General features: G+C 45.9%; 1 protein-coding gene across 1 annotated transcript; it reads right to left on the bottom strand.

Moving 5' to 3' along the window:
• Positions 1 to 2750: 2750 nt before the first annotated feature.
• Positions 2751 to 27761, bottom strand: PSMB8 (proteasome 20S subunit beta 8). Its single transcript, XM_073598271.1, has 6 exons — positions 27197 to 27761; positions 18114 to 18258; positions 15523 to 15634; positions 8920 to 9049; positions 8198 to 8402; positions 2751 to 4726 (listed from the first exon to the last, which is right to left on the bottom strand). The coding sequence occupies exons 1-6, from the start codon at positions 27326 to 27328 to the stop codon at positions 4635 to 4637; spliced, it is 816 nt and encodes a 271-aa protein (XP_073454372.1). The 5' UTR covers positions 27329 to 27761; the 3' UTR covers positions 2751 to 4634.

Raw genomic sequence — 27761 nt, 5'->3', positions numbered from 1 at the left:
GGCAGACCTGATGGATAACATTACTGCCTTGTATGATAGAAACTTTATAGCCCTTGCTATAGAATTAAAGATGATCAAACAAGAGGTTTTGCAGCACCGGCTGGTGCTGGATTATCTCACGGCCAATCAAGGAGGAATATGCACCATAGTGGGAACTACTTGTTGTAACTACATTGGAAATGATACGAAGACTGAAGATGCCATCATTTCGCATGTAGAAAAGGTACAACAAATGAAGGTTAAATTCCGCAAAGAACATACCGAAACTGCTTGGGTCGAAGGAAGCTGGGAAATCTGGCTCTCCTGGCTCAATCCTCTCAACTGGTTTTCAGGTATTGCAGGATGGTTTTCTGGAATTTTGCACGGTATTTTTTACATTGTAGGAATTATAATCCTCATAATCCTAATAGTTAAATGTGCACCTGTTATGCAAATGTTGTTTGAAGATAATCACACGTGCTGGTACTAATATTGGTTCTTCTGACCCCTAAGGTCTCGAGTCAGAACTGCTCATGAGATGGTGATCCGTATACCTGGAGATCAACCTAAAGACACAGAAGAAGCTTAAAAGGGATACCGAAAGAATTCTAAACACAGGAGGGGCTGTGAAGATATGAGATATAGGAGCCATATCTTTTTATGTATCCAGAGTTCCTCTTCAATATAAAGCTGTATTTTTGATAATTCTTATACCGTATATACTCGAGTATAAGTCGTTCCGAGTATAAGTCGAGGCCCTAACTTACAACAAAAAAGATGGGAAAAACTTATTGACCCGAGTATAAGACAAGGGTGAGAAATGCGCAGCTACTGTAAGTGGAAAAGAGGGTCAACAATGCCCATTTGCAGCATCACTGTGCCCATTTGCAGCCATAGGTCCCCTGAACTTCAAACTCGGTAGTTAAGGGTTCCTAGATGCCCCCTAGCTGCAGCCAAAATTTGGGGTCTCTGAACCCAAAGGGTCCCGAAATGACATTGCTGCAGATGGACACAGTTGACCGAATTTGGGGCCCTGTATCTCTGGGCCACTTAGTGCTAAGAACCCCAAATTTGGTGTGCAAACCCAGTGGAACTAGCTCCATAAAATTTCCAGCACCAAGTGGCCCTGAGATACAGGGCCCCAAAAATCAGTTCAGAAAATGTCAAGCACTTTTCTGCAGCAGAGAATGACATTTTCCGAACCGGGTTTGGGGCCCCGTATCTCAGGGTCACTTGGTGCTAGGAACCTCAGCTTTGGATATGTTATGGTACCAGTTCCACTGGGTTTGCATACCAAATTTGGGGTTCCTAGCACCAAATAGCCCTGAGATATGGGGCCCCAAAATCGGTTCAGAAAATGTCAAGCACTTTTCTGCAGCAGAGAATGACTTTCCGAACCGATTTTGGGGCCCCGTATGTCGGGGCCACTTAGTGCTAGGAACTTCAGCTTTGGATATGTTATGGTACCAGTTCCATTGGGTTTGCACACTAAATTTGGGGTTCCTAGCATCAAGTGGCCCTGAGATACGGGGTCCCAAAGTCGGTTCGGAAAATGAAATTTTTTGCTGCAGAAAAGTGCTTGACTCGAGTATAAGTCGAGGATGGCACTTTCAGCACAAAAAAATGTGCTAAAAAATTTGACTTATACTCGAGTATATATGGTACTTTTTTTGTCTGTAAAATGTTTCTGAATTCTTTTGGTATTGCAACACATGTGGCTGACCAGTTGACATTAAAATGTTCTGCCAATGACCTGACACAATTCTCGGAAGATGTGATATGGAAAGATGTTGACATAGAAAGTCCCTGTCTAAATGTCAACTTAATCTCTTTCCAAGTAGTTATTCCTACAATTATTTCTCCCTTCTGTCAAAACAACTTGTCATATTAAAATATTTTGGGTTAAAGTGACCCCTTAAAGTTAGCCAAACCTGTGTTGAAATACTACCCTGTTTCCCCGAAAATAAGACCTAGCGTGATTGTCGGTGATAGCTGCAATATAAGCCCTACCCCCCCAAATAAGCCTTACCCTGTTTCTGCGAAAATAAGCCCTACCCTGAAAATAAGACCTACAAGGACTTTAACTAGGGCTTATTTGGGGGGTAGGGCTTATATTGCAGCCATTACCGACAATCACGCTAGGTCTTATTTTGGGGGAAACAGGGTAAGTAAAATGCGTACTTGTGACGTATAATTTGGGGCTTTTGCCCCTCATAGAATGTAATGTAACAAATCCTTATAAATATTGTACTCGCATTATAATCATCATCACTCTCCTGATAACAAAAGGAGAGGGATCCTTCGTATGTACGGAGCATATTCTGAAGTAAACATACATGAGTCGAATGCAGCTCTTCTGGCGTTGATGTCTTTTATTTCAAGGCTATATTTGACACAACACATTAGACAGACATTAAGGAGGTGTTGTACTGCCTCCTCACCTCATGCTTTAATCTTTTAAAAATCAGAAAACTGTGCCGCACTCGCGAGGTCTTTCTGTGGCAAAGTATCGCAGCTGTGGCATGTGTACACCTCCAGCCGCTGCCTCTGCAGCAAAAGGGGTGCCTTTAGGGGTGGTAAAAATGTGACTCAACCGCTGTGTTTTACCGCCCCCCAGTTGCAGATGTAAATGAGTCCTTACAGCCAATTTTTTTCAATGGGCTGCCAAATGCAGTGTGCACTCACCACGCCTCAATGCATGAAAACACTTGCGCTGTGAAACATTACGGTTAGGTTCTTATGGCACAAAAACAATAAATACAGACCAATGACTCAGTTAACGGTTTATTTTCAAAAGCTGGTTATAGTGTGACAAAAATGATCATTAAAAAATTAAAGGAACACAGAATAATTCAGGATAGAAGTGGGGGAGCTGCCACAGCTGACTTTATCTGTAGTTTCAGTCTTAGGGCTCATGCACATAGGTGGTTTTTCTTGTACGGCACAAAAACTGGGCTTTTTTGGGGTGCCGGGTAGGCACAGGTGCAGCATACAGCCCCCCGGGCGCCCAAAATCATCCATTTGTAACTCTTTACCAGCGATGGTGAAGCGGGGGGGGACGACGACATGTGAACTGGGGCACATGTCCCCCTCACCCCCTCTAGTTTTGGCCCTGTTTACAAGACAAACCACCCATGTACATAAGCCCTGTCTGTCATCATTATCCTTTCCTCACTACGTAGTGAGACTGTGAGATTAACCGCTTGCCGACCAGACGCCGTCATTATACTGTGGCAAGGTGACACCATCCCGCAAATCGCCGCAGGATTAGGTCGGCTCGGGAACTCGCTTTTGTGGGTGCACACGCGCCGCCGGATGGGGAGCCAATCAGATTGTTCCCCGCAGTGACAGCACGGGGATCTGCCTGTGTAAACAAGGCAAATCTCCGTTCTGACAGGGGAGATCACATAGATCCTGTCTTTCTGCTAAGCAGGAAGATGGACTTGTGAGTTTCCCCAATCACACAGTCCCCATACAGTTAGAACACACCTGCAGGGAACACATTTAACCCCTTAATCACCCGATGTTAACCCCTTCCCTGCCAGTGACATTAGTACAATAATAGTGCATATTTTTAGCACTGATCACTGTACTAATGTCACTGGTTCCCAAAAAAGGTGTCAAAAATGTCAGTTAGGTGTCCGATCTGTCCGCCGCAATGTTGCAATCCCGCTAAAAATTGCTGATTGCCGCCATTACCAGTAAAAAAAAAAAAATAATATAAATGCCATAAATCTATCCCCTATTTTGTAGATGGTATAACTTTTGCGCAAACCAATCAATATACGCTTATTGCTATTTTTTTAACCAAAAATATGTAGTAGAATACATATCGGCCTAAACTGATGAATAAATTTGTTTTTTTACTTTTTTTTTGGAAATGTTTTATAGCAGAAAGTAAAAAGTTTTCCTTTTTTTAAATTGTCGCTTTTTCTTGTTTATAGCGCAAAAAATAAAAACCGCAGAGGTGATCAAATACCACCAAAAGAAAGTTCTATTTGTGGAAAAAAAAAGGATGCCAATTGTGTTTGGGTACAATGTCACACGACCGCGCAATTGTCAGTTAAAGCGACGCAGTGCCGTATCGCAAAAAATGGTCTGGTCAGGAAGTGTGTAAATCCTTCCGGGGCTGAAGTGGTTAAACAATCCATGGTTAGTAAGTCATGATTCCCATTGATTAGGTAACAAAGCACAGATGAGGATGACAGCCCTGGAACTTGCACTTCCAAAAAGAAGTCAGCAATGGCAGCTCTAATTATTGTATCTTGACAGGTTCTTGCTAGTTGAGTAAGCTGGTACAGATTCCTGTTACTCATTCTTCCAACCCTTTGCCGACACCAGTGATGTAATGATGATTGACCCTGGCACTGGTGTCATGTCTTTGCCCCTGTGTGCCCCTTCCCATTCACAAAGCACAGCCTGTGATGATGTTGCAGTGTTGGTATTGGTGGAGGGAGGGGAGTAGAGAGGAAGCTCCACCAAAACATGAATGAATGACATAAGGGGCTCATTTTTTTTGGCATGGTAGGGTCATGAAAATGTGCATTCTGCGCCACACAGAACATTTAATTATCAAGATAAGAGGAATGGATAGGTCTACAGTTTAAGAAGAAAGCCCCTTTAAGGTCACAGAGGATTTTAAGACGGCGTTCTAGTTACTGGCTCTTCTCCTCGGTGTATTTATACAGCAATTCGTTGACATCGTATTGTCCGACTTTAATCCAGCCTTCCTCCTTCATATGGTACACTGCCAGGAAAAAGAAACACAAGAACGGTCATTGGTTGTGTGGACATAGATTTGGTTCTCCCGTTCAATCAGCTTTGCATAGCATTTTGCAAAGACAGACCAAGAGTACAGATTGTAAAGAAGTTTCCGTAAACCTAAGAACAAAAATGTGTAATATTCTTCCTTAACCTCTACAAAGCAATGGAAGATCACTGGAAACAGGGGTGGGGGAGAAATGCCATTCAAATTGTAGATTTAACCCTGCAGTCCTGGCAACCTAGGTTCTGGGGTGCTGCCTAGGACACGGCCATCCCGGGACAGCTTAGTAAAAATTGAGACTGTCCCAGCAAATCCGGGACATCTGGCAAGAATTATATAATGCAAGATTATTACGGGGCTCACATGCACCTGGGGCCTCTGGGTAGTGCCCAGGAGTGCTGGAAGTCATCAGCTCACAATTCTTTTTTTTTTTTTTGCACTTCTTCAGACTTGGGCTTTTAGCCCCCGTTCACACCGGCGCAATTTGTCATTCGATTTTTACAGTTCCAAATGACAAGTCGCACCCCATTGTTGGCAATGGAACCGTTCAAATATTTGAAAAACGTTCCTGCACTACTTTTTGCCAACTTGCATAGACTTCTGTTGTATGAAGTCGCAAAGCCGCAATGAAATCGGCAGTGTAAATTGCACTGATGTGAGGCTTTGAAATCACGATTTCAAAACCGCCCCGGTGTGAACGGGGGCTAAATGGCACCTAAAACCATAAACAAAAAACACTGGTAACAGTCCAGAGGAAGAGCTCAGGCTCACAAAGTTTCTGGTGGCTGTGCAGAGTCTCTGGTGGCTGTGCGGGGATTCTGGTGGAATGTGGGGTAGTAACCCCCCCCCGCTAGTCAGCCACAGTGCTCCCCCAAACCCCTCACTAACCCCTTACTAGCCTGCCACAGTGTTCCCCCCAAACCCCTCACTAGCCTGCCACAGTGTTCCCCCCAAACCCCTCACTAACCTGCCACAGTGTTCCCCCCAAACCCCTCACTAACCTGCCACAGTGTTCCCCCAAACCCCTCACTAGCCTGCCACAGTGTTCCCCCCAAACCCCTCACTAGCCTGCCACAGTGTTCCCCCCGAAACCCCTCACTAGCCTGCCACAGTGTTCCCCCCAAACACCTCACTAGCCTGCCACAGTGTTCCCCCCAAACCCCTCACTAGCCTGCCACAGTGTTCCTCCCAAACCCCTCACTAGCCTGCCACAGTGTTCCCCCCACACCCCTCACTAGCCTGCCACAGTGTTCCCCCCAAACCCCTCACTAGCCTGCCACAATGTTCCCCCCAAACCCCTCACTAGCCTGCCAAGGGTTCCCCCCAAACCCCTCACTAGCCTGCCACAGTGTTCTCCCCAAACCCCTCACTAGCCCTCCACAGTGTTCTCCCCAAACCCTTCACTAGCCTGCCACAGTGTTCCCCCCAAATCCCTTAATAGCCTGCCACAGTGTTCCCCCCAAACCCCTCACTAGCCTGCCACAGTGTTCCCCCCAAACCACTCACTAGCTTGCCACAGTGTTCCCCCCAAACCCCTCACTAGCCTGCCACAGTGTTCCCCCCAAACCCCTCACTAGCCTGCCACAGTGTTCCCCCCGAAACCCCTCACTAGCCTGCCACAGTGTTCCCCCCAAACACCTCACTAGCCTGCCACAGTGTTCCCCCCAACCCCCTCACTAGCCTACCACAGTGTTCCTCCCAAACCCCTCACTAGCCTGCCACAGTGTTCCCCCCACACCCCTCACTAGCCTGCCACAGTGTTCCCCCCAAACCCCTCACTAGCCTGCCACAATGTTCCCCCCAAACCCCTCACTAGCCTGCCACAGTGTTCCCCCCAAACCCCTCACTAGCCTGCCACAGTGTTCTCCCCAAACCCCTCACTAGCCCTCCACAGTGTTCTCCCCAAACCCTTCACTAGCCTGCCACAGTGTTCCCCCCAAACCCCTTAATAGCCTGCCACAGTGTTCCCCCCAAACCCCTCACTAGCCTGCCACAGTGTTCCCCCCAAACCACTCACTAGCTTGCCACAGTGTTCCCCCTAAACCCCTCACTAGCCTGTCACAGTGTCCCCCCCAAACCACTCACTAACCTGTCACAGTGTTCCCCCAAAACCCCTCACTATCCTGCCACAGTGTTCCCCCCAAACCCCTCACTAGCCTGCCACAGTGTTCCCCCCAAACCCCTCACTAGCCTGCCACAGTGTTCCCCCCAAACCCCTCACTAGCCTGCCACAGTGTTCCCCCCAAACCCCTCACTAGCCTGCCACAGTGTTCCCCCCAAACCCCTCACTAGCCTGCCACAGTGTTCCCCCCAAACCCCTCACTAGCCTGCCACAGTGTTCCCCCCCAAACCCCTCACTAGCCCTCCACAGTGTTCCCCCTAAACCCCTCACTAGCCTGCCACAGTGTTCCCCCCAAACCCCTCACTAGCCTGCCACAGTGTTCCCCCCAAACTCCTCACTAGCCTGCCACAGTGTTCCCCCCAAACCCCTCACTAGCCTGCCACAGTGTTCCCCCCCAAACTCCTCATTAGCCTGCCACAGTGTTCCCCCCAAACCCCTCACTAGCCTGCCACAGTGTTCCCCACAAACCTCCCACTAACCTGCCACAGTGTTCCCCCCAAACCCCTCACTAGCCTGCCACAGTGTTACCCCCAAACCCCTTAATAGCCTGCCACAGTGTTCCCCCCAAACCCCTCACTAGCCTGCCACAGTGTTCCCCCCAAACCCCTCACTAACCTGCCACAGTGTTCCCCCCAAACCCCTCACTAACCTGCCACAGTGTTCCCCCAAACCCCTCACTAGGAGAAGAGATCACCCAGCACCATCTCTGCAGCAGAGGTCTGGGGCTGATCCGGATGACAGATATGGGGTGCTCAGTGTCTGAGCTATGTTCCCCCACCCTGGCTCTCCTGCACTCCCTTGCAGGGATGGATCATGAAGCCCCTTATAAGCAAGCCTCTCCTCCTGCTACCTCCTCCTCCGTCTGTGGCCACAGGTTAGGAAGAAGGATGCGGCTTTGGGAAGGAGCCGCGGTCATACCCAATCCCAGTGTAAGGGAGGGACAGTGGGACAGTGCTGGGAAGGAGGGCAGGGTCACAGGTTGCTGCTGTCAGGTCCAGTGTGGAGCAGTGGAGTCAGTGGCGAACAATATTAGGAATGTGCAGGAATGGCGAGGGGAAGGGGGGTGGAGGGTCCATGCCGGCCCACATAAAAATGCCAACCCTGGCAAAAGCCTTGTTTGCCTCGCGGTAGATACGCCCCTGGTGGTTGGGACTCGTACCGACAACCCTAGTGCTGCCAGGAGGAAGTTCTAACCACTTAGCCACTGTGCTGCTCAGACATCTCAATACCATTAATTGTAAACCAGACTCTTCCAATTATGGTTAGTAGTTTTTATTAATGAATAAGTTGATAATGTATAAAGCAACCGTTATCTGAAAGCCGTTACTCACTGTTGACCACTCCTCCCGAAGACCCATCGCGGTGTGTGGCGTAGCTAATTGCTCTGCGGCCAAGGTCATATGCCTCTTCAGTTGTCAGATCGTAACGATATCCACTGTCCATCACGCCATATGCAAAGGAACTCCCTGAACCCACAGCAAAGAGGTCACCGGCTAACCTCGTGCCATTTTCATCCACGTAGTACAAGCCAGGACCCTGCAGATTTGAGAATACCAGGAATCATAATATATTCCTAACTCAGTACGAAAGTCCCAAGCTGGACTCAATTAACAACCAACTGTAACAAATTCTTCAAAGGATGTTTATCTCACAGCAATGTTGGATGTCACTGCATCAAGAAGTAGGGAGCAATAGAAATAACAAATGGTGGATGAACTACATATTTCCTATATACCGAGAGTAGATAAAAAATGGAAACCGTGGCCCAATCTTTCATCCATCGAAGCATGGCCATTGTTGAAAAGCTTGACCTTCTGAGTTCAGGAAATTGAGACAGGCCCACCTAAAGCTGGCCATACATTATACAATTTTCTTATTCAATTTACTTTAGATTTACCTTCATCTATGTAGTACAAGAACTTGCTTGACTGCATACAATTTGAAAGTGTTCAGATTTGACCTCATATTATATGGTTTTGGTAAATCTAAAAAGGAAAATTGTATAATGTATGGCCAGCCTAAATAAGAAGAATTGGTCAGTGTGGGGGTTTACCTTCTTATCCCAGCCACAGATCATGCTGCCCACACACAGGCCTGCCCCACGGTACTGCAGCATCATGTTGCACAGGAGTTTGGATGCAGCGGACACTGAAATCCTTGTGTTATTTCTCAACTGGTATAACCTGAACAACAAAAAGAACAATCTGTAAAGAAAAATTACTGTAAAATGGAGCTAATATAAAGTCAGTCCAGTAAAAAAAATAAAAAATGTTCCTTATGTGTCTGCAAACGTCACCTCCATGCAGCCAGACCTTGGTTCTGTTAATGTTCACCATGAGTATTATATGGCTGGTATAACCTGTAAACCAAGACTCAAGTTTTCTGGGGCTAAAACCTTTTGTTTCTTGGGAATGAGAGGCTTTGCTTAGTTGCGATTGGGAAGGTATTTAAAAACGCACTTGAGATGGGTTTTTACCACCCCCCCAACCGCACCCCCCCAAGTTGCAGAGGCAGCCATATGGGGGCATACACATGCCACGGCCATGATGCGTTTTGATTATTCTGCTATGTATCTTATTGGTTCACATTAGGATCCACACTTGCTTTGGCAGGTCTCCTGAAGAAAGGGGTTCACCTAGTTTCAACCAGGTGGACCACGCATAACCCCATCCCCGTCAGGAGTCTTGCACCCGGGATATCAGGGCTAGGGTTCTTTCACTTTTTTTTGTGCTTCACTTTCGCGTGCTCACTTTTTTTGACCTGGTGTTTGTTTTGAGCTTCAAAGAACCTTAAAAAAAGGAATCAATAGGTCTGTATCGACCCTGTCTTAAGCTGGAGTGTTCATAGACTATTTATAGAGTTTACAGCTAGGCTAAAGTTTGTTTAGGTTCTAAGGCCCCTTTCACATGGGTGGGCCAATAGGGTCCACATGTCAGTTTTTTAGGCAGACCTGAGCAAACCATCCATGATCTTTTGCTCTCAATGGAGCTGTAGGTGTCAACAGACATGGGTCCATTGACACACGCTGACATCCAATCCTATCCACTAAAAACAGTCTCAAAACTGAAGCCGGGGGGGGGGGGGGATGCAGCCCTTTACTTGCCTTTATCTGGCTCTTGGAGCACTATTCCTCCCATTGATACAAGACATTATTCTTCTCACTGATACCAACAATGGGGTACTATTCCTCCTACTAATGTCAATGATTGGACATTGTTTGCTCCTATTACTGCCAGGGCATTTTCTACTCACACTCTGGTCTCCTCAAAGTGTGAAGGACAGTAATCTGGGCCTTTGTTTAGAAAACTTGGAGACCCCTGATTTAGCAGAACGGATCGGATGGCCGTCAGGTGTAAATGGACAGGCAGTCCATTTACATCCGATCGCACATAGAGAACAGCTGCTATGCCTGCGTTCGGTGGAGGGGACACAAACAAGCCATCTGCCTGCTCAGCAGAGATCGGAGAACAGAATGCCCGCTGAGCAGGTAGACTCCTGGCGGAGTCCGGTCCATGTGAAAGGGCCTAATGCCGCGTACACACGGTTGGACTTTTCGTTTACAAAAGTCTGACAGATGCCGATGGACCAAAGCCGGCTGACAATCCGATCGTGTGTGGGCTTCCCAGGACTTTCAACGGACTTTTCCAGCCACAAATCTGACGGACTTTAGATTTGGAACATGCTTCAAATCTTTACGTCGTAACTCCGCCGGACCCAGAAATCCGCTCATCTGTATGCTAGTCCGACGGACAAAAACCCACGCTAGGGCAGCTATTGGCTACTGGCTATCAACTTCCTTATTTTAGTCCAGTGTACGTCATCACGTACGAATCCGTCGGACTTTGGTGTGATCGTATGTAGGCAAGTCCGTTCGTTAGAAAGTCCGCCGCAAGTCCGCCAAAAGTCCGCCAAAAGTCCGTCGAAAGTCTGTCGGACAGGCTGTCGGACTTTTGTAGCCGAAAAGTCAGACTGTGTGTACGCGGCATTAGAGATTGGTTTCTCCTAAACCCAAAGACATTATTTGCTTTGGGAAGTATTCTCCAGTAGACAGAGTGAGGAGATACAATGTATTGGGTTATGAATATTCATTCTGCTGTGGTCATTCATGGAGGGGTTTATGCCAGTGATGGAGAAGCTTTTTTAGAAGGTACCTTGCCTCCCATGCTCTGCCTGATGTAGATGGGAATGTAGCAGTGTCCAGTCCTTCCCTCTCAGGCTCTTGACTAGAGAGGGTGTAGCAGCAGAGATTCCATCTTTGGCCTTATGCCTGGAGAAGGGAGCCAGAACCAAGAAGAGTGTTTCCCAGCTGCCTGTCTGGGCATAGGGAGTCCTATATTGGCCTGTGGCAGAGGCCTGAAGAGTTCTAACCTGGCCTATGGCAGAAGCTGCAGAAACCAGAAGGAAGCTGTCTGGGCCTACAAAGCCTACAAAGCCTGTAGTAGAGGTATAAAATATCCTAAAGCTGACCTGAACTGCGGCAGAGGCCAAAAGATACTCGAGAACAATATCCCATCTGGGCCTAAATGGTTCTGTGAGAATTTTACTAAGCAGGAGGAATTTTTGATTTGATGTTTTTTTGGTATTCTTTACCCCTGATCCACTCTCCCTAAGATGAGCCAATAAATTGCAAGAAAAAGGATCTGTAGTCTGTCTGACACCATTATTGGGTTGAGGGGTCTCTGGGTGTAGCTACAGGGCAAGTCACCAGTAGGAAGGCTAGGAGGGCCATCAAAAAAGCAGCGCCTTCTTTTTTTTAAAAATTATTTATTTAAATTTTCAAATACAAAAAATAAATAACCCTCATCCAACAGAGTCTACATAAACGCTCCTTACAGAATCATATCATTACATACCCACTTACGTTTCCCGACCCCTCCCCATCCCCCCGCCTGCAGATGGTCATAGTAATGCTAATAAGTCACTCCTGTTCTAGCTGGCCTATCCTAAGTCCCCTCCCCATCAGACCTCTCTTTTAATCTCCTCCAAATAGCTCCAAGAGCTTTTATAATTCTGCCATGCTGCCCATTTATCAGCCCGTACCTCCCCCTCATCTGGCTCTACTCCCTCACCATCCAAACACTCCACATTGTATATTTCATTTATACAGAAGAGCCAATCTCGAATGTTTGGGCTTACTGGATCCAGCCAATTCCAAGCAATCTGCTTCTTGGCCGCGTCCAGCAAAATGGGTACGATGGATTTTTGATATTGCTTAATGGGCTCTTCGGTACCGTGGAATAAACAAACCCATGGATCTACTAACAAGGTTTTACCCGTAATTACTTTAGTTAGTTTTATCATTTTTTCCCAGAATGTTTTATTGACGGCACGCTCCCACCAGATATGTGCCATCGTTCCCACAGCACCACACCCCCTCCAATATTTCTCCGATTTTGCCTGGTCAAATTTGCTAATTTTGTCTGGGGTGGCATACCACCTTGCTAGGCATTTGAAATGTATCTCTGTCCTCTTACTATCTACTGCTGATTTATGTAGCATCTTCAGAATCTTACCTAATGTGAAATTACTACACCGTGACCCTAGCTCCCTTTCCCATTTCTTGATATATGGGGGCACCTCCAGCCCCTCCCTCTCATTCAGAATCTTATAGATTTGAGAAACAAGGCCCCTCAATTGCTCCCTCACACAGAGCTGCTCAAGGGGCCTATACTCTTCTTCACTTTTGAGTGGTTTCGGCAATTTCCCGATAAAAAAAGACAGCTGGAGGTACCTCCATGGATCAATCGAGAAATTCTCAGCCCTGTCCATTAGATCAGAATACGTGCATATTTTCCCCTCTCTAATTACATCTTTTAATTGTGTACTATCCCTTTTAATCCAATTCCCTGCCACCTCCCTCCACCCTGGTTCAAAAAAAATATTCTCTTTCGAATATATCAAAGGTGAATTATAAGTCCACTTATTCTGGGTGTGGACCTGATCCCAAAAGTTTAAAGAATTATGTGTTAGTGTCGCAGTCTCTGTGCTCAGTGCTCTAAACTTAGGAGGGTTCCAGATGATGTGACTTAAGTCTCTACTACTCAAACTGTGTTCTATATTTACCCACCTCCTATCCAAAGCCCCCTTTGACCATTCAATAACTCGTGCAAGTACCACCGATGTGTAATATTTATTAAAATCTGGGAGTGCAAGCTCCCCTTTTTCTTTCCCCCTACTCAGGACTGATCGAGCAATTCGTGGTTTTTTGCCACCCCAGACAAACCTCGAGATCAGGCCCCTTAAGGCCCTAAAAAGCAGCGCCTTCTTAGGAGGCCATTGCTAGTCCAACGGTTAAAGTGGTTGTAAACCCTCACATATACTGTACCCAGTGAAGTGACTGGCCTCAGGTGATACACAGAGATGAAACAAAGCCTCCTACATTAGTTGTACCTGTTTATCTGCAGTCTTCTCTTCTCTATACCTGTTCAAAGTGCAGAATTTATAAAGTTTGTCTGAGGTTTCAGAAGACGGGGGTGGAGAGCAGAAATTACACACTGCTGAGCTTAGTGAGGAAAGATCTGGTAGCTGATTGGAGGGAATGGACACACCCCCTTCACACAGCACACAGGAGCAGAGCTGAGGTTGTCAATCACAGACTGTGTGCTGGAGCTGCCTCCCTTGTCACCTTTTTAACACTTGGTGTCAAGAAAACTATTCAGATGTGACTCATGCAAATAGCAGAGGAATGAAGCAGCAGACAGAAATGACACGTAGTGCTCTAGATTGATACAAGTACACACCACAGAGGGATATGCTTTCTATTCATATTTCATGTCTGAGGTTTACAACCACTTTGCAATAAATAAATATATGAAAAATTATTACACAAGTTAACTCGCAGGCAATAGTTTTGTGTGACTGAATATATTTAAAGGCGCGGGTTTTAAAAAAAAATGTGTTTTTTAAAGTATGAAGCTTACACTGTAACTAGAGGCAATTAAAAAATAAATTTCCATGGAATCAAGACGCAATAGATCGCTTGTCAGTTTTTATTGCTGTCTGTGCCCCCATTAGGGAGATTTACCCTCTCTATTTGTCCTGTTTACTATTAGTGGAGTTACCCTTTAATCTATCCAAAATTGAAAAAAACTGTCAGTAAAAGTAGGTGCCTGAGCCACGGTTTTCATTACAGAATCGAGATCGCGATTCTGCCCCCTCACGATCTTAACACAGCATTTTCCTGATTCAGTGCAGAGAGTTCTCTGCTCACTGCTGACAGCTGTCAAAAAAAAAAAAAAGAAAAAACAGGCAACCTGCCAAGTTTATCACAACATGGCTTAGGCTGGCCATGCATGTTTATTTTTCTTGTGCAATTTTCTTTTAGATTTACCTTAAGCTACGTAGTGCAATGGCCTTCCTAACTGGATACAATTGAAGGTTGTTTAGTTTTGACCTCCTATTATATGGTTTTTGGTAAATCTAAAGGAAAATTGCACAAGAGAATTGGACATGTATGGCCAGCCTTAGGCTGAGATAAAGATAAACAATGTAACATTTAGTTCTTTTAGATCAAATGGATGAACTTCGGTCTTTAAATGAGGTCAGTTTAACCACTTAAAGTAAAATCTGTAAGGTGAACTTAAAGACTAAACCTTTTTCTGACACTTATTGCTTACAATAAAAAAAAATCAATATTTTTTGCTAGAAAATTACTTAGAACCCCAAACATTATACATATATATATATATTAGCACCCTAGAGAATAAAATGGCATTTTTTGCAATATTTTATGTCACACAGTATTTGTGCAGCGGTCTTTCAAACACATTTTTTTGGGGGAAAAATTACACTTTAATGATTTAATAAAAAAACAAAACAGTAAAGTTTGCCTAGTTTTTTTGTATAATGTGAAAGATGATGTTACGATGATGTTAAGAATCGGGATCTTTATTCTAAGCAAAAAAAATTGTGATTTTCATTTTGTCCAGAATTGTACAGCTCTACCCCTCCCCCAAACTGCCTCCTTTAAAGTGGAAGTTAACCCCCCTATCGTTTTCAGCCAAGGCAGCTGCCATCTTGGCCTCTGTTTAATCTACAACTGCCATGATGCTGCACATGTGATCAGTTCTGACACCAGCCATTGGATGGCTTGACAGTTTGGTTGAGAGCACAACCAATGGTAGTGTTACATTTTAGGCACGTGCCGAAAATGAAACTGTTTTATTGATGGGTTTACTTCCACTTTAAGCACATTGTCCAGAGAGCGTTGTACACCCCCTGCTGCCTTCAATGGGCAGTACCGCCACTGAATGTGACCCATTTAAAGTAAATAGGGCTGCGCCAAAACCAATGCAAGATATTGCCTACATTTTCACTTTCCTACTACAAAAGGCTACAACCCTTAAGGCTAGTTTTCCACTATTGCAACCTGAAAGTCATGCGGTTTTTGCTGCGATTTTGATGGGACTTGAAGCAATGCCTGTGTATTCTTAAGGTCTATGGACCTCAAGTCGCATCAGAGTGGGACAAAAGTAGTGCAGGGACTACTTTGAAGTCGCTGCAACTTGAAGTTGCACAGGTATGAACGGTACTCATTGGAAATCATGGGGTACGACTTGTCATGCTACTTTGCAGACCAAAGTCGCATGACAATTTGCAACAGTGGAAACCGAGCCTTACTCTTTCGGAAAGGAAGAAAGTTTCAGATGTCACTTACCTGCACTCTTTTGCAAGACGTCTTTCCCAATGCTGACAATCTGCAGCTGAGCCAGCCATAGTGCCGAGCAAGTAAGGGTTAATCTCAATCACTTTGTTAGCTATCAGAGTCGCTATGAAAATGCAAAGTACAAACGAATTACCACGAGGCAGTAAAAGAATAATATCACAGCCATAAAACATACAGTAATAGAAGGAAATAATATACAGGTGTGCTTTGGAGTAACATAAGCCGCAGTCCTCACTCTCATGATAAAAATGACTGAATTGCTGGTAGTAAAATACATTGATAGTCAGGCGGAGTATCAAACAGGTTACAAGGTCTGAGAATGGATTGTAAAGGATAAGAGTACCACAGTTTTATATTAAAGTGTTACTAAACCCAGGACCCTGTATTCACTATATCTGGTCTCCCCAGGACCCTGCATTCACTATATCTGCTCTCCCACAGTACACAGAACATGGAAATGCCATTATTTTAGTAAATCTAAACTGCTAAATACCTTTTCTAATCAGCAGTATATAGCAGTCGTGTGACTTCTATCAGTGTCTGGTTGTCCATGCGCCAGCCCCCAATGTCCATGCACCACCCCCTAATGTCCATGCACCGGCCCCTAATGTCCATGCACCGGCCCCCAATGTCCATGCACCACCCCCTAATGTCCATGCACCACTCCCTAATGTCCATGCACCACCCCCTAATGTCCATGCACTGGCCCCTAATGTCCATGCACCGTCCCCTAATGTCCATACGCCGGCCCCTAATGTCCATGCGCCATCCCCTAATGTCCATGCGCCATCCCCTAATGTCCATGCACCACCCCCTAATGTCCATGCACCACCCCCTAATGTCCATGCACCACCCCCTAATGTCCATGCACCGTCCCCTAATGTCCATACGTCGGCCCCTAATGTCCATGCACCACCCCCTAATGTCCATGCACCACCCCCTAATGTCCATGCACCACCCCCTAATGTCCATGCACCGTCCCCTAATGTCCATACGCCGGCCCCTAATGTCCATGCGGGGCGCCGGACGCATGGATTTCTATGAGTTTTTTTTTTTTTTTAGAAAGGTTGGGCTCGGGGAGCACTGTGCCCCGAGCCCACCCACTTGTGACATAAGAAAATCAACATTTGCTATTGTCTTCCTGCTTCTCCTCCCGACCAATCAGGACAGGAAGCAAGTCCTAAGGCCAGGAAGAGAAGTGACCGGATTGGCCCGGGAGGAGAACCTGGGGAAGCTGCCCGTGACCTGGATGGTATAAGTGTGGGGCTGGCAGGTGGAGGGGTAGGGGGTTTGAAACAAATCCTCTTCCATAAGTTGTACCTGTTTATCTTCATCCTTCTCTCCACTACATTCATTCAAAGTGCAAAATTTCTAAAGCTTATCTGAGAGTTCAGAAAAAATGGGATGCAGATAGGGTTGCCACCTCATCCCTTTAAACACGAACACATATGAATTACACAGGTTCTGAGGCTAAATTAATTCAGATAAGGCACCAAGTGAGTTTAATTACCACCTTAATAAGCCACAGAACCTGTGTAATTCATATTTGTTCGGTTTGAAAGGGATGAGGTGGCAACCCTAGGTGGAGAGCTGAAGTTACACTCTGAAGATCTCAGTGAGAGCTCTGAGAGCTGATTGGAGGGAAGGGAAGGGGCACCCCCCACCACCCCTTCACACAGCACACAGGAACAGAGCTGAGGCTGTCAATCTGCTGCAGCTCCCTCTCCTGTCACCTTTTTTCTCTTGGTGTCAGGAAAACTTTTCAGAAGCGATTCAGACAGAAATTACAGTTAGTGCTCTGGATTACGACAAGTACACACTATAGAGACATATGCTTTGTTCATATTTCATGTCTAAAGTTTACAACCACTTTAAAGAAGAATTCCAGCTATGGATATTTAATACATACACTATATTGCCAAAAGTATTGGGATGCGCACAGGTCACTCAGCTGTGTTAGAAAAGCAAATCAATATTCACTTTCCTAACACTAAACCGCCTCTCCGCCAATCAGGTGCTTCGATTTGTTAACCCGTCACCTGATTGGCTGAAATGACAGGAGCTGTGATTGGATGCCAGGTGTCCAATCATAGCAGAGAATGGGAAGAGAAGACGGGAGAAGACATCGAGGAGCTGTCCAACCGAGACAGGTAAGTGCAGACGGTGGGCCGGCGGGGGGCACACTGGCAGCATTTGATACAGTGGCTGTGTTTGATGACACAGTGGTGGCAATTAATGGGCACAGTGGCTGCATTTTATGGGCACAGTGGCGGCAATTTATGGGGTTTTTTTTCAGAGTTTTTTCAGTTTGTTTGCGCCCCCCAAAAATTTTGAGCAACAGCAGCCACTGGCCCGGATATAAGATATTATTTTCTCTCCAGACGTATGGTGTCATCTTTATTCAGGTATCATCCACTTACTGAGGTCATCATCTGCATACTGAGAGGGTGAATCTCCCCAGCAGAGACACAGACCACAATAAAAACATTACAGGGGCTCTAATCCTCCCCCCATGCTATATATAGCATTATAAATAAAAGGTTTGGGCTCTAGAGTCACTTTAAAAATGATGAATGACTTACCAATATAAGTCCCAGCTGAGGCTCTTGAATCGACCGCCACGATCACCCCATGCTGGAATTTGAAAGACAGAGTTGTGGTCCCGTGCCAGGGCTCGATCTTCACACCGTTCTCCCCTTCCTCCATACGGCGAAGGAATTGTGCTGGCTGTGAGGTGGGAATACAGTACACATGTAACAACAAGCATGTATCCTCAGCCAGCCTCCTCTACACAATTCTACAGCCTCCTCTACTAAAAATCACATCATAGCATCGCACTTCACATGCTTTTCTGTGTGCATGTTTTTGATGCGTTCCAGTGCATTTTTGATGCATTTCTGGTGCGTTTTTGATGCAGTCCAGTGCATTTTCCCCCTCTTTTTTTTCTTAACCTTAAGGGCCAGTTTACACTACATGCAGTCCAGTGCGTTTTTTTTTTGCATCAAAAAGGCACTGGACCCTAGTATAGTGAAAAAAAAAGGAAAAAGAAAGAAAAAAAAAAGCACCTGGAATGCATCCAGAAACGCATCAAAAACGCACCAAAAACTCACCGGAACGCATCATAAAACAGTTAAAAACGCACATGCAGAAACGCATCTGGAACAGATCTGGAGTGCGTTTTTATGGTATGAACCAGCCCTAAATAAGGACATGTGTGTTCCAGTGAGTTTTTTGATGCGTTTTACAGTTTTTTGTTTTTTTAGAGATGTTTTATAGCAGAAATTTTTTTTTTTTTTCAAAATTGTAGCTCTTTTTTTGTTTATAGCGCAAAAAATAAAAACCACAGAGGTGATCAAATACCACCAAAAGAAAGCTCTATTTGTGGGGGGAAAAAAAGGACATCAATTTTATTTGGGTACAGCGTCGCACAACCGCGCAATTGTCAGTTCAAGAGACACAGTGCCGTATCGCAAAAAATGGCACCGCTCCTCTCCCCCTCCGTTCGGCGGCGCCGGCATTGCAACTATGGGCGCCGGGCTGTGGCTTCACAGCCCGGCACCCACTGCGCATGCGCGAGCGGCGCCGAGCGCTGTGATTGGCCGCTCAGTCACCTGGGACCTGTAATGGGTCCCAGATGATTGACAGGAGGGAGGGAGCAGAGCTGAGCCCTTCCTGTGCCGAGGGGGAAGTGATGTCACCAGCCCAGGCAAAGGAAGAGGCAGACTAAGAGGGACCCCCTAGCAACAGGCATTTAGAGGTGAGTAAAAAAAAAATATCGAAATGTTTTTTTGTATATTTTTTTAGGATTTTCTATGTAGGTTTTTTTTTTGGGTGGAACCCCACTTTAAGGGGGCAAATCCTTCCTGGGCTGAAGTGGTTAAAGAGAACTCCACCCAAAAGGGGAAGTTCCGCTTTAAGCACTCCTCTAACCCCCTTGACACATATGGAATGTCATTTTTTTTAGGGGGGGGGGAGCGGGTACCTACTTTTGACAGGTACCTGCTCCCACTTTTGCTGAGATCGCCTAGGTCAGGGATATGTAATTAGCGGACCTACAGCTGTTGCAAAACTACATGTCCCATCATGCCTCTCCCTCTGGCTGTCATGCTTGTGTCTGTCAGAGTCTTGCTATGCCTCATGGGACTTGTAGTTCTGCAACAGCTGGAGGTCCGCTAATTGCATATCCCTGACCTAGGTGATTGGTTGGTGTTTCAGCCAATGAGGAGAGGAGTCCGAAACGTTCCTACAACTTCGCTGGATCGAGTTGGAGCTCAGGTAAGTATTGGGGGGGGGGGGGGGGGGCTGCTGCACACAGAAGGCTTTTTATCCTAATGCATAGAATGCAACCTTCTGACTTTACATCCCCTTTAATTACACAGGTTCTGTTGCTGATTAAAGTGGTAATTAAACTTACTTGTTGCCTTATCTGCATTAAATTAGCCTCAGAACCTGTGTAATTCCTATGTGTTCGTGTTTAAAGGGATGAGGTGGCAACCCTAGCTGCCGTATCCGTGCAAACATGGGCCGCACGACTGCACAAGTGTGAATCACGGCTAAAACTTTATGAGAGTGTGAAAGCTGCTGCAGCTAGATGGCGCTCTGAGTGCCACCGACATTTACAGCAGTTTGCGCCTAGGGACAAGTGCAGACTTTTTGTTTTTAGGGTATTTGTCCCTGGGGTTGTATTGCCTCAAAAATTAATGCATCGCCCCGTTCAGCCAGAGCAGCTTTAAGCCTCCAACTAGACATGTGCGGTTCGTTCCGTTCCAAATTAAAATTTGGGCGAATTTTCGTTTTTTCGAAAATTCGGATGTATCCGAATTTCCACATTACAATAGAACCGAATTTAAACGAATCCGAATTAACAAAAAAAATTTGGCCGAAATTCAAATTCGAATAATTTTCAAATACTTTTCGAATACTTTTCAAATTTGAATAGTTTTCCAATTTCCAAAGAGAATAAAATAGAATAAAAAATAAAGGAATAGAATAGAAAAAATATAATAGAAAATAAAAGAATAGAATATATTAGAGTAAAACAGAACAAAATAGAATAGAAAATAAAAGAACAGAATAGACTAGAATATAATAGGAACAAATAGAATAGAATAACATAGAAAGTATATAACCATCTTCTGAAATTCGAATTTCAAATAGAATACATTTGAATTTGAATACATACAAAAAGAATAGAATAGAAAAAAAGAATAAAATAGACTAGAATAGAAAAGAAGAAAATAATAAAAAAATAGAATAGATTAGAATAGAAAGAATATAACCATTTCCCAAAATTCAATTAGAATCAATTTGAATTTGAATAGAATAAAAAAGAACAGATTAGAATAGTATAGAAAAAAAACAGAATACAATAATGGGCACCCCGAAGCATGGGGCTGGGTCACAATGGCGACCCCTGCGACCCCTATACATACGCCCCTGGTGGGGGAGTGGTCACATACTGTCTATTCTCAGCTGTAGCAGGATTTAGTGGGGGAGAAACAGCAGTACATTGTCCTTCCTAGTGAAGAGCTGTGCAGGGGGGGCATGTCAACACAACCCTGATCATTGGATTAGCTCCCAGCACAACCAGAAAACTGACCACGCTGTGCTCTCATGCCTAGTGTTGTCCGTTTTTAATAAGAAAACAGAGGCACTGGCAGGAACACCAGAGATTTCACACCAAGGAAGCAATACAAAGAGAACAGGAGACTTTATCATTGAAGTACATGGCACAGCAGGCACATATCAGGAATATGAAATGTCGGGTTTACATATTCTTTAAGGTCAGGTAATAAGAAACTGTGTTTTATTTCTGATTGCTAGCTCTTTGGGCAATCAGCTTCCTTTGCTGCCTTCTATTTTATCATGGGGGACTTTTGTGTAGTTTGTAGTTGAGGGCAGCTGTCCCATACAAAGCAAAACTGCTTCCTTTTTAATTACTGCAAGACTTTAGGCCTTCAAGACCTGGAAGAGACCCGTGGCACATTGGGCATTCAAGGGGTTCCTGGCAATTAGCTGTGGGCAGAAGCCCTATTGAAAACAATGGGAGGCTGACAGATTCCACAGCTATTCATGGCTGCTCATATCTACACTATATTATCAAAAGTATTGGGACACCTGCCTTTACACGCACGTGAACTTTATTGGTATCCCAGTCTTACTCCATAGGGTTCAATATTGAGTGGGCCCACCCTTTGCAGCTATAACAGCTTCAACTCTTCTGGGAAGGCTGTCCACAAGGTTTAGGAGTGTGTCTATGGGAATGTTTGACCATTCTTCCAGAAGCACATTTGTGAGGTCAGGCACTGATGTTGGATGAGAAGGCCTGGCTCACAGTCTCCACTCTAATTCATCCCAAGGGTGTTCTATCAGGTTTCAGGGGTTGGGCTTGGCTGCTTAGATCCAGTGAAGGGAACTCTTAAAAGAGAAGTATGGGAATCAGGGTTATTGCACATTTATACTTACCTTTATCCGATGCTGCATCTGTCTCCCGCCACCTCTACACTGAGAAACCGAGCGATCTAATACTGCCAATCGATCGGTTCTCACAGCTCCCCGAGCATTCACAGCTATGGAGGGGTGGGAACGGCCAGCTCAGTCTCTCAGCGGCTTGCTGAGAGGCTGAGCCGGGTGGCAGTCCAGGCATGTGGGTGGCCCGGCTCTGTGACATTAGCAGACAGCGGACTTCAGACCACTCTCTGCTGAAAATAGGTCACAGGAGTGCAAAATGAATTGCACTCCAGTGATCCACAGGAGAAGTACAGCCAAACGAACTTTGGCTGTACTTTCCCTTTAAGGCATCAGCATACCAAGACATTGTGGACAATTTCATGCTCCCAACTTTGTGGGAACAGTTTGGGGATGGCCCCTTCCTGTTACAACATGACTGCACACCAGTGCACAAAGCAAGGTCCATAAAGACATGGATGAGAGAGTTTGGGGTGGAGGAACTTGACTGGCCTGCACAGAGTCCTGACCTCAACCTGATAGAACACCTTTGGGATGAATTAGAGCCGGAGACTGCGAGCCAGGCCTTCTCATCCAACATCAGTGCATGACCTCACAAATGCGCTTCTGGAAGAATGGTCAAACATTCCCATAGACACACTCCTAAACCTTGTGGACAGCCTTCCCAGAATAGTTGAAGCTGTTATAGATGCAAATGGTGGGTCAACTCAATATTGAACCCTACAGACTAAGACTGGGATGCCATTAAAGTTCATGTGTGTGTGTAAAGGCAGGTCTCCCAATACTTTTGACAATATGATGTAATTGCTGATGGAGCGATTACCTGAAGATGATCGACCGTGGATGTAGACAGTCTGCATCCAGGGACAATTAATCATGTGTAATTGCTTTATGAGTGATTACCTGTGGCCACAAATAGCTGTGGGAGCTGTCAGCCTCCCATTGTTTTCAATAGGGCTTCTGCCCACAGCCAATCACGGGTCTCCCATTAAGTCTCCCAAACCTAATGGCAAAAAAGAGTCAAGGCCTATATGCCATCTGTGATGAAGGTACACTGTCTCAGGGAAAAGAACTTTGAGAATTGTTGAAAATATATATAGAATATATAACACATCATTTTCAATGAAAATCTACCCTAGCAAAAAATACCATTTATGGTACATGCACACGGTCAGTTTGGCCCATCGGTGTCAAGTCCCAGCATTTTCAGGATTCGCATGTGCAGTGTCCAGCCCTGCTGCCAGAAGCCTATCAGTATCTAGGCTGAAATACACAACGACTTAATGCTGTACTAAATGATACTTAAAGGCATTTAAGGCTCCATTCACACTTGTGCGACTTATAAATCACGCAATTTCCATTGTGACTTTACAGTGCGACTTGATGCAACTTTGGCTTTGACCAATGTGATCCTTCTGTTTGTGCTCTACAAAGTCGTTATACATGTGCAGAACAGAAAAAATTTATTTCGTTTTGGTTTCTATATTTTCTAAAGACTTCCAAGTTTTCAGAACGATTTGAATTCACATCGGTCGAAAATTGATCAACCAAATCGATTTCTGAGTGAAGAGTAGCTGGATGTTAAGGAATGGCCCAGGAAGCCACCTGCCGCATCCTTAACAATGACTCATCAATTGTCAGCAGATTTCCCCACTGACAGCTGAATGTAAATAAAAGAATGGCAGCAATAAAAAATACATTTAAAAAAAATGGCGTGGGGTCCCCCCCAAAATCCATCCTTATCCCAGCATGCAACCTGGCAGGACAGGAAAGGGGGGGACGAGCGAGCGGCTCCCCTCTCTTGAACCATAGCAGACCACATGCCCTCAATATGGGGCAGTGCTTTGGGGCGGGGGGGTTGTTAAAGGGAGCTTCCAGATTCTGATAAGTCCCCTGCCTGCAGACCCCGACAACTACCGGCCAGGTTTGTGGATAAGTGGCCCTTGTCCCCATCAATATAAGGACAAGGTACTTTTGGGGGGGCAGAGCCCCCTGCCCCAAAGCGCCCCCCCTCCATGTTGAGGGTGTGTGGTCTGGTATGGTTCAGGAGGGGGGGAGGCTCGCTTGTTCCCCTCTTTCCTGACCTGCCAAGCTGTATGTTTTGGATAAGGATAAGGGTCTGGTATGGATTTTGGGGGGGACCCCACGCCATTTTTTCTTAAATTTTGGCATGGGGTTCCACTTAAAATCCATACCAGACCTGAATGGCTTGGTATGCCGGCATCCTTTTCACAAGTTGCATGTATATCATACAGGTGCAATTTTGACTTTTGAAGGTTTACATTGAAGTTTATGGCCCTCAAGTCGCATGAAAGTCAGACCCAATTAGTACAGGCGACTTTAAAGGGATTGTAAAGTCTTGTTTTTTTTTTATTAAAAATAACAAACATGTTATACTTACCTGCTCTGTTGCAGTGGATTTGCAGAGAGCAGCCCTGATTCTCCTTTTCTCAGGTCCCTCTTAGGCTCTCCTGGCCCCTCCCTCCTGTTGGGTGCCCCCACAGCAAGCAGCTTGCTATGGGGGCACCCGAGGTAAGTCACAGATCCCTGTGCCCATTCAGACATGGAGCTGTGGCCCGGCACCGCCCCCTTTCTATTCTCATTGGCTGACTGACTTTGATTAACAGCAGCGGGAGCCAATGGCGCGGCGCTGCTGTCTCAGCCAATGAGAAGGGGAGTCCCAGACTGCCGAGACATTCCTACAACGTCGCTGGAGCTAGAGGGACCTCAGGTAAGTATTAGAGGGGCTGCTGCACACAGAAGGCTTTTATATTTTAATGCATAATGCATTAAGATACAAAACCTTCTGACTTTACAACCACTTTAAAGTGGTTGTGAACTCTTAAAAAAAAAAACCTGCAAGACAAAAGAATAATGAGCTAGTATGCTTTGTATACTAGTTCAATATGAAATACTTACCTTGGATCGAAGCTGTTGCAGCAGTTCCGCCCACCACTGTGACCGGTGACATGTCTCCCGGAGTTATTTCCAGGTTTGCGGGCTCCGGCGCTGTGATTGTCCAGAGCTGCGATGACGTCACTCCCACGCATGCATGCGGGAGCCGCCGGTCATGGCACGGATACTGAAGAAACGGCACGAGCGGTCCGTTTCTTCTGTGCGCATGTGCCGATGACGTAGGCACATGCGGATACAGTGAATATCTCCTAAACCGTGCAAGTTTAGGAGATATTCACGGTACCTACAGGTAAGTGTTATTATAGACTTACCTATAGGTAAAAGTGCTGTAACTTTAAAGTGGTTGTAAACCCTTACAGACCACTTCAACCTATAGGTAAGCCTAGATTAAGGCTTACCTGTAGGTGCAAGAAATATCTCCTTAACCTACATGGTTAAGGAGATATTTTCCTAAAAACGGGCACCGATGTCTACGGTGCATGCGCACTGAGCATGCCGTTAGTGAAGGCGATCATGCTGTCATCAACGGCTCCCGTGCGCATGCGCCGGAGTAACGTTATCGCTGCTCCGGCCAGTCACAGCGCTGGAGCAGCGATACTCGGAAGTCACTCCGGGTATCATGGCGGTGACAGAGGACGTGAACGAGGGTCACTTCGGGGGCTTCGATCTCAGGTAAGTAATTCATATTGCGCTTCTGCTATGCACTCAGCCTTTTGGCTAAGATCAAGTGTAGTATCTGTTCTTATCAGTTTCCAGGAGGTGGCGCTTGCTTCCATCCCTGATCCATGGCGAAATAGAGACGGGATTGCGGTTGCTATGCAAAACCTGCTGGAGTAAAGATGACCTGGAGCGGTTTGTAGCCGAAAGGGAAGCCTTCTGATGGGGATGGAGAACCACGGGGTCTGAACCGGAGGGTTGGGACCCTGGCCTTCTGGCCTGGATTGGGGCGGATCTAGCTCCGGACAGTTATTTGGGAGAGAACGCTTACTCCCCTCTTTTAGGGGGGAGTGGTTAGTACTTCCCGAATGTAATTAGGAAGGAGTGATGGGAGCGACGGTGGAGCCTGATGGTGAGGGGCTCTCACCAAGCTTCCAGAACTCCATGCCTTTCTGCCTGGGGTGGGGGCTGCTGTGGTCTGGGCTGTGGGTCAGGGTTGCTTCGAAAAGCCAGTGGTGAATGTGCCCCTGAAGTGGCAGTTCAGGGGTGCCGTATAGTCACGCTGTGTAAGCACTTGATTTTATGGCACCATTGTCACTTTCACCACAACACACGTTTTTCACACCTGCCTCTTGGGCCGGGCCTTTTGGCTGGGACCAGGGGAAATTTTTATGCCTGGCCGGAGGGCCGGCCATTGTATAGCACAATGGCCACTTTCACTCTCCCATCTCACTATCTTCCCCACTCTTTCTTTTACTCGTTTGTCACTTTTTTGTATTTTTTTGTTTGTGATGTATACACGTTTTGTCACTGTGTGGCGAGTAGGGTGTGGGTCCTCAGGCCTACTCTGAAAGTCTTGGGAGGGGGTGGACATAGGCCTTCTGGCTTGGTTCGCCCTTTCCTTTGAGGGGTCTCCCTTTGGGGGAGCCCTACTGTACTTGGGTTGGTCTGCTTCGGCAGACCTTCCAGTTGATGGGGTCTGCCTGGTTTCAGCCAGATGGACCCTTTGTCTGAGTACCTCAGTCCCTGTCTGGAGCCTAACGCCCCGGGGGATCAGGGTAAGGTCCTTCCCTAGTGGAGGACTCTGTACACCCGTTGCACGTTTTTGTGTTTCACTCTTTATGTGTGGGCACTTTTTTTGGCACCGGGTGGAAGTTTTTGAGGTGTGTTTTGCACGCCACTGGCTAAAAAAAAACAAAAAAAAAACTGCCGCATAATGCCTTTGTCTGGCAGGGTGTTTTTTTTTTTTTTTGACAGGGTTTACTTCCTCTTTAAGTCACACAGATATGAACTGTACTCATTGGGAAACTGAGTCCAAAGTAGCATGACAAGTCTTACGAGTGTGAATGGGGTCTCAGGGCCACATGGGTTCCTGCACTTGGGGCATGTCCCTGAATGCAAACAGTGCTAAACGCATGTAACGCTTGGGAGCATTGTCCAATCGCTATGTATTCAGCCTTGTTGCTGAACCTCCCCCCCGCACCTGAAAACACCAGGATTTAATGCTGAGGGCTCAAACCGCCCAATTGCATGAATCCTTATATAGCTTAATACAAAGAAATAAAATACAACAAAACAAGTAGATTCTTTTCAATACATATTATTAAGCAAAAAATATCTGTACCTGACATCCGGCAGGAACGGCCATCTCAGTGTCGTACAACCTGAAAGGAACGGTGGGGTTCATTTTATCCCCGCTGAAGGGCATCTGCCAGTCCCGGGTGTGTTTGGGTCCACATACACTTAGAAGGGCCATCTTGGAGTTTCTGGATTAACTGTATTTTCAAGGAACTAAACTGCTGCTATTTCCTCAAATTTATATATCTAGTAGTCTGAATAAATTTAATAAATACTTTGTAGTTCTGTGCTGATCTAATTTTTACTTCCTCTAATTATGTTACTAAGACTCTCCCTCCCACTCTTTCTCTACCTCTCTCTCTTCTTCTCACTCTCTTCTCTCCTCTCTCTCTCTCCCTCTCTTCTCTCCTTCCTTCTCCCTCTCTTCTCTCCTCTCTATCTCTCCCTCTCTTCTCTCCTTCCTTCTCCCTCTCTTCTCTTTCTGCTCACCCTCTCTCCTCCGCCACGTTTCTTTTCTCTATTTTTTCCTGCGTTGCACCTCTCCCTTGTCGTCTTCTTCGCCCCATACAGAAAGTGAAAGTAGCGTTGCAGATCTTCTCTCCTCCTCCCCT

This window comes from Aquarana catesbeiana, linkage group LG09 (assembly GCF_042186555.1).
Source record: "Aquarana catesbeiana isolate 2022-GZ linkage group LG09, ASM4218655v1, whole genome shotgun sequence".
Lineage (NCBI taxonomy): Eukaryota > Metazoa > Chordata > Amphibia > Anura > Ranidae > Aquarana > Aquarana catesbeiana.
The sequence above is the reverse complement of the archived record's forward strand: the minus strand, read 5'-3'. Positions and strand labels throughout refer to the sequence as shown.

Excerpts from the sequence above, each read along its gene's own strand:
- PSMB8 (XM_073598271.1), bottom strand. The coding sequence starts at position 27,328 with ATGGCCCTTCTAAGTGTATGTGGACCCAAACACACCCGGGACTGGCAG. Across the intron at positions 18,259-27,196 it reads CCGTTCCTGCCGGATGTCAG|CCAGCACAATTCCTTCGCCG; the intron begins GTACAGATATTT and ends CCCACCTCACAG. Across the intron at positions 8,403-8,919 it reads TCTGTGGCTGGGATAAGAAG|GGTCCTGGCTTGTACTACGT; the intron begins GTAAACCCCCAC and ends TCAAATCTGCAG.